Here is a 17,160-nt window from a genome sequence, read left to right as displayed (position 1 = left end):
TCTTTTTCCATGTCCCCAGTGCCTACCACTGTGCCTCATACATAACAGGGTCTGAGTGAAGGTTACATCAGCTAAGCAAAGGAAGTTGGGATGGAGAGATTTAGAACGGTAATCAGAATCTGGAGATTAAGGAATCCTGTGAATCCGGAAAGAATAATGTTAAATATATGGGATTTCTAAAGTGTTCCACAGTCTCCTGAAATCTGCATGACTTAAAGCAATAGATAGTAACTAACAGCAACTAAAGAAGAAAAAAATTGTATCAGCTAATGAATTGTTGACCTGGTAGGATGGTCTCAAGCTGCACAGTGCAGCCCACAGTCTCGGGATCTGTATCAATTTGGATAAAGCATAGAATTTGTTTTGTCAGATTTGAACATTATTTAAAGCTAGAAAAGAAGAGATGGCTAGCACTCTGGAGAATAGAATCAACATTCAAAACTACCTTAGGTTGAAATGATGAGCCCAAACAAATTCATTTTTTAAAGAGGATAAATGTGAACTTTGATTGAATTTCAGCAAAATCAGTCATACCAATTCAGGATCAGGCGACCTGACAGTAGTTCATGGGGATAAAAGTGGGAGGTATAGGATTCTGCTCATGCATACTAAATGCTAAGTGCATTCCAGGCAGATACTGCCCGCCCTGCAACCCAGAACTGTGCGTTAGACTCAGCAGTGTTACATGAATATGGGTCTTTGAAATTCACACAATTTCATTAGTGGGAGTCAGAAATACTGAAAAGAATCTACATATCTAGTCTCATTAATAGAAGCAGAGGGGGGTGAGCGAATAGTCCCATCCCATCTGCAGCGCTCAGACTCCAGTGAAAAGGTCACTTGTAAGCTGGAGAATGTCTAGAGGACAGAAGCCAAGATGGGGAAGGGTATTGACACACCATTACAGGAAGGGGAGAGGAAAGAGCGATGGAGACTTCCTTGTCAGTAAATCTAACTACTATGTGAAAGAGTGATTACACTTAATCTCTGTTGCTTCAGGGAAGAATGGACATGTATGTGTTTGTGTCTCTGCAGATCTGATTCTGTTTTCTGCTGGATTTTTGCTTATGTTTTGTACGTGCTTTCAAATTTTGATTGTGAGTTCATATTCCTTGCAAATTTACCTACAGAAATTCTTTGAAGCCTAGAGTTGAATCTCTGTTCTTTCAGAGGAGATTTGCCTTTTCGTACTGGCAAGTACCCGGAGACACCCCAGCCCAAGTCCATTGTATACATAGTCTTGGGGCGCCTGGGTGGCTGAGTCGGTTAAGCGTCCGACTTCGGCTCAGGTCATGATCTCACAGTTTGTGAGTTCAAGCCCCGCATCGGGCTCTGTGCTGACAGCTCAGAGCCTGGAGCCTGCTTCGGATTCTGTGTCTCCCTCTCTCTCTCTGCCCCTCCCCTGCTCATGCTCTGTCGCTTTCTGCCTCAAAAATAAATAAAACATTAAAAAAATTAAAACAAACAAACAAACAAACATAGTCTTGACTTGAGGGTTTTTTGGACCATACAGGTAGTGTGTGGATTTAGACACACACTGCATAAGGGCCAATCTATCACAAAAATCTGGCTGCAGACTTTTCTTTCTTCTTTCACCTATTTCAAGGTTTATGCAAAGCAATTATTGAAGTGTAAAAATCAAAGTTTGAGTTCACCTGGTGTTGACAAACACTTTCAAGAAAAAAGCCAACTGCAGTGGGTATACATACCTTCCTAGAGTTCCACTTTCACTAACTTTTGGCTTGACAGGTTTCTTACATTCTTGCCAGCTCATAGCTTTTTTAAAAGATTAAAAAATTAAGTATTTTATATTATCTGTTTACTTGTCCTCAGTAGAAGGGTTCATCAACGTGCCAGAAACTGAAGCCCATCTCTTCAGTATAGAGAACTATATCATGAGATAGGGATCTTTATTGCTGACAGCTTTGTGGCCATATTTTAGTAGGGGAAGGAGGTAACATAGGAGAGATTTCTATTTTAGGAAGAAGGTTTGTATGTAGATAACCTTTGGGGTCTCTTTCATTATAAAAGTATATAGTTTTAGCTAAAGTAATCACTTTTTGTTTCTCTTAGGAATTTACTATTTTGAACCAGACTAATATTATTGAATGACATTTAAATCTGGTTCCCCTAAGAGTGGAAGTTATGAATATCTATCATTTATTAGAAAACATTGAATCTGTACTAGAAGTCATCTTAATCCACACTGTGGTTTTAAAAGCACGTTCTTAATCTGAAATTGTTGAACAAAATTAGATTGGTTCTTTAGTCCTCCCTCCAGTGTAAACACAAATGGAATATTTGTAGATGATTGGCATTCTTTGAGAGATATTGCACTTTTCAAGTAGAAATCAGTTAAGATGCCCCAAGGATTTATTTTTTTCTGTGAAAGATTTACTATAAAGTTTCCTCTCCATCGGTCCAACTTTGTCTCATCCTTCCAGATCCAACATCGTCATCTTCAATTTCCTTCTCACTGTGACTCTCAGTGACCAGAATGCCACATGGGCCATAATGCTCTAAAGAACTGCTTCTGCCTTTATCAGTCCTAGATTGCTTAATAAAAAATATGTTTAAAAACTAGGCTTTCCATTGACTAGGTTAAGACTCTTTAATTCAGCTTAAGAATAAATGGTTATATCTGCACAAAAATAACTTCCCATTAAACAAAGCACTTTGCATAGCACCATCACTAGACTCAAAGGCAAACGGAGGAACCCACAATTCATATGTGCTCTGAGCCTGTTCATGTGCATATATTACCCATTTTAATTGGGATGGAGAAATGTCAGATATGGAATTGGCATATAATATCCTGATATTAATGTACATTAATGCTTTGAAGATTCAAATTTAAGGGGCTGCACCTAGTGGAATCAGAAGGAACTTTCCTCTCTCTAGGTTATATAAGTTATAGGTGGGCCCACTCCACTGATTGGAGCTCATTGCTAATAAGGTGGCCCCAATCAGTGATTGGGACCAATACAGGATTCCCAAGTGGGCCAGGCCCCTTAGATTAAAGTAGTGGTTCTCAAAATTTTCAGTTTCAGGACCCTTTAAGAACTCTTAAAAACTACCGACGTCTCAATAGCTCACATATTAATGCATTTACAAATAATAGTAATAAATGCATTACATATTAACATCAAAGCAATGATACTACATGACATGTAACATCTGAGAAACTTCACAGTATAATCATGAGAATGAGAATGAACAAGATGACATTTTAGTATTATTGTGAAAAAGACATTGACCTTGACGACCCCTGGGAGAGTCAGACCATGTGGCTAAAAATTTAAATCTAGATAGAAAGGGGCACTTGGGTGGCTCAGTCAGTTGAGTGTGCAACTCTTGATTTCAGCTCAGGTCATGATCCCAGGGTCGTGGGGTCAAGCTATGCTGAGCATGGAGCCTGCTTAAGATTCATTCTCTCTCTCTCTCTCTCTCTCTCTCTCTCTCTCTCTCTCTCCCTCCCTCTCTCCCTCTCTCCCTCTCTCCCTCTCTCCCTCTCTCCCTCTCTCTCTCTCTCTCTCCTTCCCCCTCTCCCTCTCCCTCTCCCCTTCCCCCTCTCCCTCTCCCCTTCCCCCTCTCCCTCTGCCTCTCTCTCTCTCTCTCTCTCTCTCTCTCAAATGAAATAAAATAGTAAAATAAATCTAGGTAGAAAGATTGTAAAATAGAGAAAGAGATAATAAACCGGCCTAGATATCTTTCCAGATATCGAGGTAGCCACTGGTTTTCCTGCAAGAAGCCTTCTCTGAAGTGAAGTCAAAGGTCTTGATTTTAAAACAAAGCTGTACGTATGCAGGTACATGGGTAAGAGGGTAAAGAAGCCAGGTTGGAGATACACTTTTCATTACCTGAGGACCTTAGCCATAAAAGCAGTTCATCAGCAGGAAAACTTGCTAAAAGTTGGAAACACCATCCAAGCCATGCCAAGGTCCAGAACAGCCCTGAATGAGTATGTGCTCGCCCCTGCAGACTGGAAGAAGTCTGGGGGATAAGTGAGACACTGATCCCCTGGAGCCTGCCTGCATAGGCCACTGGAGGAGGTCAGGATACTCCAGATAATCCTGATATCAAACATGGGGACATACCTCTGGGGTAGTTCCCGGGAAGAGGGAATCCATTCTGTTTCAATTGTCAATAAATCATTAGCTAGAAGGCTTATGTAATTCTAGTAGAGTTAAAAGCTCTCAGGATATGCCAGAGACATGCTGGAAATCAGTGTCAAGGAATCTAAGTTGGATGGTAAAACCCAAATCTGAAAATTAACTATGAAAAAAAAAAAGCTATTAAATATATATAGCAAACAAAAGTGGGCAAATAAATAACATTGTTCATCAGTGTAGAGGAAATATAATTGGTTCATAATAAATCTGTTTCTGACATGATTTAAAAATTGAGAGGGAGTCGTCCTTCCTCCTCCCCCAGTTTTTATACTCAGATAATTTTCAGAAACAGTTCCCCATCTCTAGACTATAGGTTGCGAATCTCTTGATGTGACCAAATTAGTTGTATTTGCAAAAGTTAACTCTAGGGGCGCCTGGGTGGTTTAAGCATCCTTAAGCCTCCAAGTTTGGCCCAGGTCATGCTCTTGTGGTCCATGGGTTCGAGCCCCACATCGGGCTCTGTGCTAACAGCCCAGAGTGTGGAGCCTGCTTCAGATTCTGTGTCTCCCTCTCTGTCTCCCCCTCCCCCACTCTCCTTCTCTTTCTCTCTCTCTCAAAAGTAAATTAAAAAAAAATTTTTTTTTTATTTTAAAGTTAACTCTAATTCCCAGAGATCCAGATAAGCTAGAGTATGTTAGTTGACATTTTTTTAAAATCCCTGGTTTCAAGGCTAGATATGTTGCATTACTGAGTGCTTAGTTTTTCTGTTTCTTTTATGGCCCACCAGCCCACGAGATGGAAAGTGATGGATATTCCTTACTGTTTTACACAGCCATATCCTGCTGGTTGTTCCCCACCTCCGGAACCGTTAAGCGGCAAAAACTCATCATCTGTTAGTAGTGCTGCTGAATTATTCAGGGAAGTCCTTAACCAAAATAAATGGTGACTGTTCGTCCAATTTCTCCTCCTCCTCACTTCCCCATCTCTTTTCCCTGTGGGCAAATCTTCCAGACTTTCAAGCTTATGATCACTGCGAAAACATGCAGAGAAAATCAAATACCCAAGCAGTTGTGTTGCACTCGGGCTTAAAGTCACTGCCTAGTTTGGAACTGGGATACTTCCAGTAAAGAAGGAAATGTGGTTGAAATGGGCATTTGTTTAATAAAGCTTATCTAAGCTTTTTATGATTATCTACGAAGCATGGGAAGGACTCCTGTTGCAACAGGATCAACCTTTTAATTCGTTTGTCCTAAGGCTTCTCACTAGGGTGAGGCTGCTGGTTGTATTCAGTGTCTCTACCCAGCTGCCTCCTCCTCTGTGTGGTTTCTCAGTGCCGTTGCTGCATTCACCCAGAAATCTCTCCCTTACCCACTTCGAGTCCTGATAGGTCTCTACTTCCTACACAACCTTTTTCTCCCTTCCCTCCTCACATACAATTTTAGGAATCTCCTGCTGGCCCCTCACCAACTTTCATCCCTTTCAAATTTATCCTCTGTGAACACCAAAAGAATAGAAAGGGAGTGGATCCATAGGATGGAGAGAAATAAGTTGATAGGCTGTGGCTTTTCATTATAAATACTTGCAAACAGTTAAACTTTTTGACCATATACTTATAATACTTCAGTGAAAGTGAAAGTGAATCAGTTTGCCATTCTTGATAACTCCATTGTAGTCTCATGAAGATATTGATATGACTGTGTTATTCCTCTATTTAAAACCTTTTGATGGTGCCCTGTTGCCTATATGACCTACATGATACCAACATAACCACAGTTATGTATTCCTGTGCTTCTGCACATGCTGCCCCTCTGCCAGGAATGCAGACTCTGTTGGTGAGGAACCTGATCATTGTGTCAGAGTCTTCTCTGGACCGGGGTTTTGCATGGGACCCCATGGCTGCCCTGGCTTGGTTTTGACAGGCTGCTCGTAGTGCTCTTCCCAGGGTGAGCAGGGATGGATCCATCTCACGTAAACTGAGATGGGCTAACTAAATCTTTGGGCTTGCCCTCCGTGTTTCCCACAGCAGTCTGAGTTGTCAGCAGAAGAAAGTCCAGAAAAATTAGGAACCTCCCAGCTACATCGTCGGAAAGTCATTTCCTTGAACAAGCAGATTCTGCAGAAGACCAAACATCTGGAAGAGGTTGGTGGCTTTTTTTTTTTTTTTTTTTATAATTACATTCAAGTAAAATGAAGCTATTCTTCAAGAAGGGAGAAAGCGGGGAAGGAGTGAAGATCTTCATGTGAGAATAGAAGTTCTAGAAAAGGAATTAGCCTACTACAGCCCTTAGGCCAGTTCAGCTGCCACCTGTGTTTGTAAGTCAGGTTTTATTGGAATACATGCACATCTATTTGTTTACATACTTTCTGTGCCCACTTTCAAGCTCCAGGGGCAGAACTGAGTAGTTGCTGCAGACATCACGTGTCCCAGAAAGCCCAAGATAGTTTACTTTCTGGCCTTTTCCAGATGTGGTTCATAAGGCTTAAAATATTTATCCTCTGACCCGAACTGAAAAGTTTGCCAACGTCTGTTCTAGAAGAAGGTCACATGACAAGAAGAGCATTTATTGGCTCACAAATGTTAACTGAACACTACTCTGCTAGGCCGTGGGGATGAATGAAGAACAAGTTATCCCTGCTTTTAAGGATCTTAAGATAGCAATGAGGGAACATATTCTAAACAAATACATCATACACACAACACCATTTAATTACAGCTGTGATAAGTGCCTGAAGTAGACTTCTAGAGTGATAAGATAGGGAGACTTGACCTAGCCTCAGTCACAGAGGACTCCTACTGAAAAGATGAATAGGTGTTTGCTGGGCTGGAAGGCTGCATGGGAAGTAGGTGGGGGCTTGGCTGGGAATTTATGGAACAACATGAGCTAGGACCTGGAAGAGGAAGGGTCCTGGCCAGTTTCTGTTTTGTGGCTGGAGAGTCTTAAGTGGGGCAGTTAGCAGAAGCTGATCAGACAGGACTTCCCAGGGCATGATAAGGTGAGTGGAAGCCATTGGAAGGTTTAAGGAAGGGAGTGGCATTATCAGCTTTGCATGTTTCAGAGACCATTCTATTTGTTGTGGGAGCATGAGTTCATTGGACTGACTGTTAGGTTGCTGATCCAGTAGTCCAGGCATGAGCTGTTGATGGCTTTGATGAGGTGGGGGAAATGGAGGAAACAAGTTTATTTTCAAGGGAGCTTTAGGACATGGTATTCTGTATACTTGGTGATGGATGGGACTATTTTGGAAAGACCTTCACATATTCATTCTAGAAAGTAGAGTTTGACTCAGGAACAATCAATAGAGGATAAAAAGTTGTTACATGCTTCAGTTGCATTGGCAGTATGCTTTAATTAATTAGAAAAGCACGTGTAGCAGAAGATTATGGGAATGAATACAGCTTCGTAAAGAACCATTCACCAGTAGTTCCTATAATAATTGATTTCCAAAAATGGGTGCCATTTGGCATTTTGAACTTGTACATTTTTTTATCCTTTCAAGTCTCACGTATTCAAAAGATATTAATACATCAAATGGGCTTGCTCGATCATTTTTTGTTTGAATTTGTTCTGTTAGAATTTGTTCTACCATAGCTGAACAAACAGTAGGTTGGTTTTGCCAAAATGCCTTGGATAATAAGCAAACAAGGATACAAAGATTGTGATTTGATTTCTGTTTTATTATTTAGACATTTTAACTCATAGCTCAGAGAGTATCCTCTCTACTCCTGACCCTTGCCATTATGATAAGAGCCTGAAAGTGATTGGTTCAAAAAGAACTCATCACAGAATCAAGATAAGCCTGAATTAGGGATGATGCTTCTTTATCATAATGTCTTTACTCTCAGGAGGGAGATCGTTTTGAAGATACCGCAGACCCCATGAGGCAGAGTATCTCAGCATGAACGTTTGCTTTTTCTCTCCCATCTAAACTTGGGGATAAGGGGTGCTAAGTGTCATTGCAGTGGCAGTCCCGGAGCATACTCAGCTGAAGGGGCAGTCCTCTCTGACTCGGGTCTGTTTTGCAGTTGGTCCAGAACCTATGGGTACCATGCACCTGTTATTTTTCAGGCACACTGCCCGTATGTGGCAGGCTCTGTAAGGGACAGCGATAATTATTACTGCAAGTAGTGCTCTTAATGATGACCAGCACGTACAGTAGTCCCTAGCCACGTAGCTAGTCAGCTGGACGAGGAAAATGATGAAGGGAGGGAAATATTTGCCAAGGTCACTTATCACGTATGAGTTAGGGGTCTCAGATGATAAAAAGAGAGAGAGTTCCAAGGATGAAATGAAAATATAAACAGGAATGCACTTATATGAACCAAAGCCTTATGCAGACATAAGGAATAAAAGATTAGAAAGCTTCTCAGATAAGTATAGAAATGAATGTAAAGATTGAAAGCCAACATCAACACTTTCATAAACATTTTTTCTCAAAATGTGTTGAGCTATAATAATATGCCTTTTTCATTTCTAGATAATTTGCTACACCCATTTTAATTTGGAATGCCCTATCAAAATAAACAAACAAACAAACAAACATTGTTGCCAAAGTTTAAATTTGACTTTGCTCTTTGACAAAAGGTTGCTCTTCCTAAATTTGCCCTTCTGCAAAAAGTTGTCCACCTCTGGACTTGCTGGTCTGCAGAGTTCCTTCACCTGCTAGTAGTCTCTGATTCTGTCCACCAGAAGTCACAGCGTCGGCAACAAGCCTCTTGTGTGAGAATCCAGGTCTCTGGAGCGGCAGCCCCAGCTCCTTCCTCTGTCACCCTCCTGGACTGCCTCCCTGGCCACCTCACCCGGCCTTCACTCACTTCTTGGTGAGCACTGAACAGCGAGTCATAATGAGAGACCATATACTCCACACGCCTGTGTGTGAAGGTCTGCTACACACATTTTTTGTCCCTATCCATTTTTAATAGCTTTAACCACTTTTAAAAATTACAGGTTATAGTACAAGCTCACTGTAAGTAAACCAAATAGTATGGAACTATATCATGAAATGAATGTCCGCCCTCCCCCAAAATATTACAGTCCCCTCTACTCTTTGAAAAGGCCACTGTTTTTGAGAACTTTGCAAACACTTGTATATGCCCATTTACCTGGGAGAACGGGTTGTCTGACTACAATATTCAGTTCATTTTTCACTTATTCTAAGACAGATGTCTCTCTGTCAGTAGTGATAATGGCTAATAAGGACTTTTTTACTGAGTACTTACAAAGTGCTTTTCAAACTCATTCATTCTTCTCACACAACATCCTTGTGGAAGGGGTACTATTATTTTCCTCATTTTACAAATAAGGAAACAAACACAGAGAAGTGAGGTAGTTCGGCCTGTGATCACACATCTTTCTAATGGTGAAACCAAAACTTTGACTATATAAATATACCTCATTCTTTCTAATTGACTGCATAGTGTGACGTAGCACATGTGTAATATAATTTATTGCACCTGCCCCCATTCATGGGTATGTCTCCACTGCAAATTTATGTATCTCTTTGTACAGTCATCTTTGTGCAAATATGTAAGTATTCCTGTAAGATAGATTTTAGGAAGTAGAATTGCTGGGTCAAAAAATACATGCATTTTTTATTTTGCTAGAAGCCATCAAATTATTCACCAGTTATTTTGCCAGTTTATATTTCCACCAGTAGTATATGAGAGAATCCAAACTCCTTAAATCCAAGAACTCCTCATCCAAGGTCATGCAGGTGGAAGGCAACCCGGATATACTCTCGTGGCCTTGATGATAACCCTGGGGAGGGTTCTAGCCCAGTAGACCAATGGGAGGAGGGGCAAAAGCAAGAGAAGGAATAAAGAGCCTCTCTGCGTACAAGGGAGTGCGCTGCAGAGGCATAGAGCTGGGACGCAGCTAGTACGTAACTGAGAAGAAACCTGAGACTGAGGAAGGAAAGAGGAACCCAGAAATGGAGGTAGCCAGCTACTGAATTTAGGGGTGAGTCTAAGGTTTAATGATGAAGAAGAAAATAGGGGTAGGAGAATCATGAAGAATTCCAGTAAGATGAAGAGCTCAGCTAAGCTACTGGGACATCCTGTTTGAGAAAAGATGGTCAGATGAGCAGATGAAAAGACCTTTTATGAAATCAGTTAAAGAGGAGAGATGAGTCTTCTCTAATTAGAAAGCTGCATCTCTGCCAAGACCCAGCCTGCTTGAGTCTTTGTTGTGATGCCTTCCTTAGACTCCCCGTGAACCAGGCTCTTTCCTTGGGCCTCCCCCAGGTCTGGCCCTGCCCCAGCTATTCTCATACTCTAATCCCCAGTTTCCTGGTCCAGCTCCTTGAGTGCAGGGACTGCTCCATGTTCATCATCTCCTCCCACACACCTCATGTGAGCGGAGCATGAGGTAAATGTCAAATGGCAGCTGGTCAGGCACATGGTTGAGAGGTGGGCAGCAAGGTGGGTGAGGCAGGTGGGAAATGCCAGGAGCCCTTCCTGGAGCCACAAAAGAGCTTCAAGAGTTCAACCACTAGTGTTTCAAGAGAAAAACTTTCTCCAGAAATATTCTTCTCTACCAGTTATCAACCAGGCCAATGGAAGTTCTCATTGCACAGATGGCTCCTTTGAAAAGGGAGAAGCCAAAGCCCACCTGCTTCCCTCCTTTATCACTTTTGCTCTCTGCTTGAGTTGGCTTCTTGATAGGCCTCGTGGAAGTGTAACCATCCATCAGTCATGGAGACTAGAAGCATGATTTAGGAGTCATGATTCTGAAGGCGACATAACTGTTAATAGGTTGCTTACAGGTTCAAGGATGGGGCACGTTATTTTGAAGCAATCATTGAGACTCAGAATAAAATTTCTCATTGTTAATATGTACTCAGGTAACAGCCAAAGAGCCTGATATCATTTTCTGCCACTTCCCCTTTTCAGAGTGGAAATGTATAAACGCTCTGGGCTTTTGGTGAATGTTTTCAGATTTCTGAAAGTTCACAGACAGCACAAGGATATACCTTTTAGTAAGGAAAAGCGACATGACATTTTGCAGATGTACGTTTACAATTATGTAACTTTGAACAGTAAAGGGAATTCATTTTCTTTCTCTTAGTGTTGGAAGTCTTGAATTCTTTCTTCTATCTGAGATTGTTTGCCGGCCTGTCATAGTCTGTGCTAGAATCCTGAGTGCTGAAATGCAGTTTGTATTCTGTGAATGGGCACGCTGGTTGGTTAACCAAACTGAGTGTAGACAAACAGAAACATCAGACCTGAATTTGAATCCTGGCTTTATCAGTTAATAGCTGTGAAACTTGCCATCAAGTAACTTAACCCCTCTGAGCCTTTATTTCCTCATCTGTAAAATAAGAATAATGTCAGAGCGCCTGGGTGGCTCTGTTGGTTAAGCCTCCAACTCTTGATTTAGGCTCAGGTCATTATTTCACAGTTCCTTAGATCAAGCCCCTTGCCAGGCTCTGCACCGACAGCACAGAGCTTGCTTGAGATTCTCTTTCCCTCTGTCTGTGTCTCTCTCTGCCCTCTCAAAATAAATAAATAAACATTAAAAAAATAAACTAAGAATAATGTCTTCTTCCGTTGAATTTAAGGATTCAATGATAGAACTTAGGCAGAATATCTAGCGTATCACCTGACATGTAGTTGGTGCTAATTATATGAATTTTTTCTTCACTTGTTGACAGCCATTCTAAAATTCCCACATTCGCTCAGTTTAAGTGTCTTCTGAGTTTCCATTTTCCCATGTGTGAGACGGGGATCCGCCCATAGCTGTGCTGCTGTAAGGATCGAATGAGATCAGGTATCTCCTCTTTGTTTTATAGCTGCAGGCAAGTCACACCAGCCTACAAGCCAGATATGATGAAACCAAGAAAACTCTGACAGAGGTGAGTAGATTTGCAGAGCCGCTTTTGGCCTGCACCCCTAATGGAATGCCTTGTATCATCAGTCTGTGGGGAGGCATCACTGTCCACTTCTCAGGGCTCAGGGCCATCTGGGGACATGGGACCAGCTCACAGTATGACCCCTGCAGCCAGTTTATCCACACTGTCGTGGGCCGTGAAGCATCGGGAAAGGCTTCCCGAGGAAGGCCAGCCCACTCAGCAGGGCACGGGCCACGTAGAATTTGGGGGGGCCGTGCCCAGTAAGTGGGCCCGGCTCCTCTACAAGCCCACAGATTGTAGAATAGCTTCAAAGTACTGAATTCCTTAAGAACGAGAAGGCTTCTTTTCATAAGATGAGAGAACTACAGAAGGCTGTAATTTGTTGTTCAGCATTGCTGGTTATCTTCCAGGCCGATTGGGGGGGCAGGGGGGCGGTGGGTATATTTCGAAGCACATGATGCGTTTTCTACCCCAGGTTTGGAATCTGCCATCTCACATGGGCGTTTACAGTGTGGCTCACCTACTACTTGTGATGGCCTGGGAGACCAGGCCAGGAAAACAGACGCTTCTGATGCCAGCCCTGTCATGAGAGGAGTTTACATATTTCTGTCCCTCGTGTTTCCATAGAGAGCTATCCTCCTCTGGATCGGAAAAGCTCTCCTCATGGTGATTTTGGTGCTCGAGCGATAGCCACACTCTACAGGGGCCTCCTACAGGGGCCCCACCTGGTACTTTCCGAACCACATGGAAGCAGGACTGGTCTTCAACAACCTCTCTGACACTAAGGCAGTACCCCCCTCCCTTTTTTGTAATTTCACACGAAACATGCCCGTTTAAAATTCTTATTTCTATAGCCATATGTAGCACTCAGCTCACTGCCTTGCTGTCAACCTGACGAAACTTTTTAATTCTGACCTGGGCCAGTCTCTTCAGTTATTGTCAGAACGTTTGCAAAGGGCAGGCAAAAGAACGGCAGAATGAGATTTTTTGTCATGCTTCCCAGAGAAGCCTGTGTCGCATTTGGACAGATGAGCTTTCTTCACACTGCTCTGTGACTACCTTCCTATGGGCTGGGTGGCAGACTCCTAGGGCAGAGCCCCTGCTGCTGTCTAAATGTTACTGCCACAGAGTCTCTGGCATGAAGTTTGCCAAGCCATGGATCAGTTTTTGTATAACCATCTGGGAGAGATTAAAGGCAAAGCATCTTGATATCAATTTCCTAAGACACTTGTATGGCTTAGGGTATAAATCCCAAGTGGCTCTAAAGGCATTTCTTTGTATTAAACACTAAATCAGGTATTTGCTGAGCTCCATGTGCTGGGAGGTAGAGGAAGTGATTTAAGTCAGTGATAGGAGATCGCCTCTTATCCTCAGGTAATAATTGCAGCCACCATCAGGATGTGCTGGCTGTGCTCTGGGCCCCTCACCTGTATCAGTCCGTGGACTGTCTGTAACAACACTAGCAGCACTGTTTTCATCCCCATCGTGCAGCTGGGGACTTTACAGCTACACCGAGGATGCCGGGATTCCAGTGCTGGCTGTCGGGCACCAAAGACCTTGCTGAGAGCTCGCTCTCTCGTGGGGCGGTCAAACTAAGTCCCGTCTAGGAAAATGGGAAGCCGTATAAAACCTAGCATTCAGCAACTTCTGAAGAAGCCTGGCTGGTCAGAGTCCTGAAGACCAGACCCCTGAGCAAGCAATGAACTTCACCTTTGGGCCTCTGCCTCCTTATCTGTTCAAGTCAAGGATTGGGCAAAACGAGCATTCTGACCCCTCTCACCTTTTCAGCAAAACCTGCCCTTCCAGGATAACCTGGTGGCACTGAAAACCAGGGGAGACCTGTCTTTCCAGTAAATTTAGTAAAGTAGAGAGGGCAGGGAAGGTCAAGGACAGACGACAGCCCATGACACCTGTGGGGAGGCTACGTGCTCCTGCATCACCAAGCCACCGGGTTCTGGCCTGTCCATGTTTTAATTTCAGCAGTCGCAGCTTTAATTTCCTACGTGTGAGGTTTCTTTGTAGTATGTGCAGTATTCTCTCCCACCTCTCTAAGGGCATCCATCATGTCGAAAGTTTTTCTTGATCTATAAACAATTTCTTCAGATCAAAATTGATTTGTTCAGTTTTATTTTTCTCATTTGTGGTTCTGTCTTACATGTTGGGTAATTCTTGGTGGTATGCTTATCTTTGGTTCTGAAACTTCCTATTACCGGCTGTGTGGATTCTGTATCCATTTTATGCAGCCTGCTTTGCTTTCCGTGATTGTTCTACAAGGGTGGGTCCTACTGCTGGGTGAGATCAGCCGGTAGTATGTGATTTGGGGGGGGCACTCCACCTTTCTCCTGGGCATTACGGATTCTGGGAGCCCGCCTGCCTCTGAGGCTTGAGCTCCAGCTCATCGTTAGGGGAGCCAGGCTTCACTGCTTAGCGCAGCTGGCTCTCCTACTGCGATGCCAGCCCTGCAGACCATCCTTCCTGTGTCTGCTGATCCCATCCAGCAGGCCTCCTCAGCCCCGCCTTTCCAGCAGCCATCTTCTTGTCCCTGCGGTACCTGCTCCCAGTTTAAACATAATTGTCTGTTTTTTCTTAGGACTTTGGCAAGAAGGGCTTGTTGCAACTTGTGCTTGGTCTTCCGTTTTCAACTAGTACCCTTAGAACTTTTTATCTTGTTTGAGTAGGTAACACATTCACACAGTTCAAAATTCAAAAAGTATAATAGTTGTATCACTGTAACCCAGCCATATAGTTACCCTCTCCAGAGGATCACCAGTTTCTTGTGAATCTTTTTACAAATACTTCATGCGTATATCCTTTTATACATGTACACATTCGATATATACATGCCTTTATACACATTGGAAACACATGGGAATCAACGTTTTGTACGTCATTTTCTTCCAACTAACAGTAGATGCTAGAGGTCGTCATAAAAGAGATGCTTTTTTCTTACTCTTTTTAGCACCTTTGTATTCTATTGTATATGTGTAGACCTCATAAATGGAAATCTGAGTTTCTTTAAAATTTCTTTTTTTAAATCCTCACTCTGACTCAGAAAAAGAAAGTGAAATTACTCAAGAAGATAGATTTAACCCTACCCCTGCTGATAGCCATGGACATTGGTGTTGTGGAATTTAAACCAGGTCTGTCTCTCATAGCCTATTTTACTTCCCTCTTCATACCGACCTACCGAAAGACACCTGCCGTCGGCCTTACTCTGGCTTTCCATCCGTGTGCTGCTGTGATTTAAAGTCATTGCCAAGATTCCCTTCACCAGCAGAATGTGTCTCAATGGGTCTGGTTTTGACCATGTCATCCTCTCCACCCCCGTCCTGTTTCTCTTGTGCACCTGTTTTCTCCGTGTACAGCTGGGTCCACTGGGCTTGGCCAGCTGTCAGAAGTGGGGCACAGATGTGAGCCGGGGGAGGGAGGATGCACACGCTCACTCTCCTGTCCCCCCAAGTGTCTAGCAGCCATGCCTCTTTTCTGTCTCACAGTTGAAGAGCTACAGTGAGAGACTGGACAAGGAGCAAGCAGCCCTGGAGAAGATAGAATCCAAAGCTGATCCAAAGTAAGACGTTTCCGCGTGTGTTTACTTTCCCTTTGAAGAAAGTGACTCTGCCTGGTGTTTACTTTCCCTTTTCCCTGGTGTTCCCTTTGAAGAAACTGACTCTGCCACAGTGTCTGGTGGCTTATTTTGTTTGAACACAGGACTGAGGAGCTGAGGGTCTGGCCCCATGCGGGTCGGTTCGGTTCACACGCCCCATCCAGAATGTGGCAACTCCTCATTGCTCCGGCACGTGCTGAGAGGCTTGGGCCGCACTGAGTTGGCCACCTCGTTCTCCTAATTCCTGTTGGGAGCAGAAGCAACACACTTTTCATTTTGCTTTTGCTTTTTTGTTTTTCTGGTTTTTTAATTTTCATATAGTTTTTTATTTCAGAGAGAGAGCATGTGCAAGTGGGAGAGATGGGTGGGGGGGGGGTGCGGGGGGTGGTGGTGGGGGAGAGAGAATCTTAAGCCGGCTTCACACTCAGCACAGAACCCTACCTGGGGCTCGATCCCAGGACCCTGGGATCATGACCTGAGCTGAAATCAAGAGCTGGATGCTCAACCGACTAAGCCAACCAAGCGCCACCTTTGTTCTTCTGGTTTTAAAAACCAAATAATCCGTTCACAGAACAAAAAGGCATGTGGTGAAAGTCTCCCTCCCACCCGTGTCCCCAGCCACCCAGTTCTTCTCCTTGGAGTCAACCCTTGTTACCAGTTTTTTACTGGCAGCATTCCAGCCCTGCATCCTTGGGATTCAAGGTGCAGTCTTTTTTTTTTTTTTTTTTTTTTTTTAATCAAAGAATAGATGCTGGTTTTTTTCCTTCATTTTTATTAGTTTTTTAAATTGTCTTTAAACAATTTAAATAAAGTGTAAGACACACTGACATTTGACTTTTTTGGCACCAAAGTGTTTAGGTGCCAGGTAAAATCTCCCTGAATGATATTGTAAATCATAAAAAGCTTCAGGCACAGATTGAGCAGTCCCAGATTTGAAGGACATTTTTAGCAAAGAAGGCACAGATTACTTGGCTTTATAATTAGCAACGCTTCTTTCATGATATGGAGCAAAGTATTGTCAGATACTTGACATTTTTATTTTCAAATTAATTCTTCTAATGACCTTAAGTAATTTGTCTCCTTTTCGTGGAAATTAAAAACTGTGTGATGCCATCTATGCTCTGAATACTGTTGAGTAATTGGTACAAGTAGATGCAGTATTCTTGAAACTCATTGATGTTTCTGCAGTTGACATTTTAATTCTGCATTCTGTGATGTTTGTTTGGATGTGGCCCGATGGACTTGAGTATATAAATGAATGATAATGTCAGTTAAATGGGAGTCATTATCATTTGTGGAGAACCCATTAGACACTCTGGAGAGAGACAAAGGAAATTTAAAAGGGAGTCCCTCTTTAGCTGGGGACTTGGTTTTAGGTGTGATTCATAAAATCATAATGGCTTTCCATATGTCATTGTTTGGTCTTTTCTCTTCAGCATCCTGCAGAACCTGAGAGCACTTGTAGCCATGAATGAAAATCTGAAAAGTCAGGAACAGGAGTTTAAAGCACATTGTCGAGTAAGTGTTGCTTGATGTGAGCAGATCTTGAACCAGGACTCTTGTGAAATGTCACCACCCCTTGTGCTGTTGTGGCAT

General features: G+C 42.9%; 1 protein-coding gene across 2 annotated transcripts in view; it reads left to right on the top strand.

Annotated features, from left to right (window-relative positions):
- CCDC93 (CCC complex scaffolding subunit CCDC93) overlaps positions 1-17,160 on the top strand; it is a 92,357-nt gene that overhangs the window by 51,568 nt on the left and 23,629 nt on the right. For both annotated transcript variants that reach the window (XM_060625760.3, XM_060625758.2), the window contains 4 exons: positions 6,136-6,252; positions 11,901-11,963; positions 15,455-15,528; positions 17,001-17,082. In XM_060625760.3, the coding sequence (XP_060481743.1) occupies positions 6,136-6,252; positions 11,901-11,963; positions 15,455-15,528; positions 17,001-17,082 (336 nt within the window). The remainder of the gene's footprint in view (positions 1-6,135; positions 6,253-11,900; positions 11,964-15,454; positions 15,529-17,000; positions 17,083-17,160) is intronic.

Source organism: Panthera onca, chromosome C1 (genome assembly GCF_046562875.1).
Source record: "Panthera onca isolate mPanOnc1 chromosome C1, mPanOnc1 haplotype 2, whole genome shotgun sequence".
In the NCBI taxonomy this organism is placed as follows: Eukaryota; Metazoa; Chordata; class Mammalia; order Carnivora; family Felidae; genus Panthera; species Panthera onca.
This window is presented reverse-complemented; position numbering and strand designations above follow the sequence as displayed.